At 45.3% G+C, this 3,095-nt stretch overlaps 1 protein-coding gene across 5 annotated transcripts in view; it reads right to left on the reverse strand.

The window, feature by feature from the left end:
• The window catches only part of DAB1 (DAB adaptor protein 1), a 287,178-nt gene that overhangs the window by 139,951 nt on the left and 144,132 nt on the right, over nt 1-3,095 (reverse strand). For all 5 annotated transcript variants that reach the window (XM_007462569.1, XM_007462568.1, XM_007462566.1 and 2 more), the window contains exon 3: nt 285-383. In XM_007462569.1, coding sequence (XP_007462631.1) covers nt 285-383 — 99 coding nt within the window. The remainder of the gene's footprint in view (nt 1-284; nt 384-3,095) is intronic.

Here is a 3,095-nt window from a genome sequence, read left to right on the forward strand (position 1 = left end):
GCTCTTCAAAGCACATCAATCTCCCTATTGCATTACCAGGACTGTGTGACACTTTTATCCCAATTACACCGTAAGAAACACAGTCACACTGTGTTGGTGCAGTCACACTGTGGCCAAGTCAGGAAAGATCCTCCCTCTGATGGACAATCACAGTTGATCAAGTTTGTCAGTTGCTTTATCTGTTTTTATGCTTGTTTGATATCCCTGCCCAGAGAGTAGAGGCTTTTAAGGGCACAACTGTCAGTGGATTCAACTTCACCATGCCATGTTATTCTTTTACTTACCCCTGTCTTCTCATCAAAGATTTTGATTCCTCCAAAGGAGATGGTTAAAAAGATTTTCTGTTTGTGTTCTCCTTTGGAACGAGCGCCAGCAACAACGCCCTGTTGAAAGGAAGGATGTGGTTTTTACTTTAGTGTTTTCATTTGAAAATTCCCTCCGGTCCCAAAGCAAAGGCATGTCAGATATCATGAACTGAAGCCACCAATCATGTACACTCCATTCCCTCCCCACTTCCATGCTGCCTTCCCCGACGGGCTTGCATTTTCTTGATGTTTTAGGGTAATACTTGTCCTCACTGCTCAAAAACTGTAGAAATAGATATTTGAACATGTATCCATTGGACGAACCAAGATTTATAGAGTGTCTACTTTGTGCCTAGATGCTCAGTTCAGAATTCGAGACCCCAGTTTAAACAGAATATGGTCCTCTTGTTAAAATCTTTGCTGGGTTTTGTATTAGATATGGTTTTAACCTTTTAAATAAAGATGAGTCGTGGAATACATTCCTAAATGTGATTTTAATTTTATACTTCTCGGAAAAGTTTTCATATGAATTAATTTTAGAGATCAAAAAGAAAAGAAAAAATATTGCCAGACTGCATGTCTCAATTTTGTTTGGAAAAATGTGATGGTCATATGTCTAAGGTTTGCCGTTTTTACCCACACATTTTGTATGTTCTACCATTTTTCCAATCATTCCTGTGCTTTCAAGGAAAGTACCTACCAAGTGCATTCCACTTCTCAAAACTCTGTTTCCCCACTTTTCCAAATTTTTTGTAAACTGAAGATATGTGTATGAGTCAATTAGAAGGTAGGTGTCACAAAAGGTAGGTATGTTACTCTGCTTACTGCTCTCTTCCTCGTACCCAGGACAGTCCCTGAAGGTCAGGAGACACTCAGGAAATTATTGTTACATGAATGTGCTATCAAGAGTCCTCGCCAAAGCTGATATTATGCAAGTTCAGAGTAAAGACACATTTTTTTTTTTTTTTGCGGTACGTGGGCCTCTCACTGCTGTGGCCTCTCCCCTTGCGGAGCACAGGCTCTGGACGCGCAGGCTCAGCGGCCATGGCTCACGGGCCCAGCCACCCTGCGGCATGTGGGATCTTCCCGGACCGGGGCACGAACCCGTGTCCCCTGCATCGGCAGGCGGACTCTCAACCACTGAGCCACCAGGGAAGCCCCCGACACTTGCTTTTTAAATCAGCCTCTGTGGTGGCCAATTACAGGCAAGCATGGGCATCATATTAGGGTACAACTCAGAGGATGAGGACATTCAAGGGATTTATGCTCCAGGGCTGTTGCAGACTCTGCATTACATGTTTTGAGGCTTCTAGCCCCTTCATCCCCATTAGCCTCCACAAAGGGTGAGTAAGCCCTATCCTCAACAGTTATCATTCTGGACTTCTTTAGGAGTAGAAAAGTCTAAAATAATCATGATTTCATACTTCCAAAAGTCCTTTGTGCTGTTCTGAGAACAGCATGTTCTCACCCTCAGTCTCAGCAAATAGAGTGAGAGGTATGACCACAAAGCACAAGGAAAGGGCATTCTCCTGAGGCTGTGTGATTATCTTCCCTTTGGGTACTGGAAATAGTCTGCGGAATGGAAACATCTGGATTATACTCCTGGCTGTGATCTTGGACAAATGACTTAACTCTCAACTCTACTTTCTCAAGTGTAAATGCTTCTCTTGCATGTTTGAGAGAATTAAAGGAAAAGTTATGGAAAGTACCCAGCACAACACCTGGTACACTGTAGGGATATCATAAAAATTAATTTCTTCCAGTAAATGAATGACTGTCTCTTCGCGTTCGAGGTCCAGTTCCTGTTTGGTACCTAGCAGTAGGAAATTCACTCCCTCAGGAGTCTCCCATTCATTCTCAAGCACCTCTGACATGTGGATGTACAGAATGTTGAAGTCAGAGAAAACCTTCAAACAAATCAGTCCAAATTTCTCTACCAACAGATGAGAAAACTGATGTCTGAAAAGCTGGGTGGACAGTCCCAAGATGGTACAGAGAGCTGGTGAGAAAGCTGAGACAACAGATCCACTCTCAAGACTCTTGGTGCAGGGGGCAGTTATTATTCCTTTACGTGTGTATTCTTTCTAGCGAGCCCAGATCTCTTTCCTGTAACCCTACCCAGTGCTCCTCTTTTGACCCTTCAGGGATGGTACTCACTGACATAAGATTCCTCCTCCAATGACTGCCCTCTAAATAGTTAAAGAGAGTGACTCACCCCAAAGCGAAGTCTCCTGTCTCTTTAACCCTTCCTCTTGTTCAAAGGTTTCTAGATTCCGCAGCGTGCTGCGTGCTTTCCCATAAATTCACTCAGGGATGGTTTTAAGGACATGGGAGAAGGGTCCAAGTATGTCTTTGCAATCCCAGGGGTAGTTCTTATTTCTCTTCAATGTCACCTGATCAGAGATAGGGCCTCTGACCCCTCCACTCTCCACACCAAGCTGCCTCCCATTCTTTCCCCCTGCATCTTTTTTTCCTCGTCATACCCACGGGCATATTTTATATTCATTTGTTGACTGTCTGCCTTTGCCCAACAGAACAAAAGCTCAACTGGGCACAGAACTTTGTTTTATCCAGGAATAAAAAAGGCACTCAAAAAAGTGAAGTGGGGCTTCCCTGGTGGCGCAGTGGTTGGGAGTCCGCCTGCCGATGCCGGGGACACGGGTTCGTGCCCCGGTCTGGGAGGATCCCCCGTGCCGTGGAGCGGCTGGGCCCGTGAGCCATGGCTGCTGAGCCTGCGCGTCCGGAGCCTGTGCTCCGCAACGGGAGAGGCCACAACAGTGAGAGGCCCGC

The sequence above is a fragment of the Lipotes vexillifer genome, unplaced genomic scaffold, assembly GCF_000442215.2.
Source record: "Lipotes vexillifer unplaced genomic scaffold, Lipotes_vexillifer_v1.1 scaffold54, whole genome shotgun sequence".
Classification (NCBI taxonomy): Eukaryota; Metazoa; Chordata; class Mammalia; order Artiodactyla; family Lipotidae; genus Lipotes; species Lipotes vexillifer.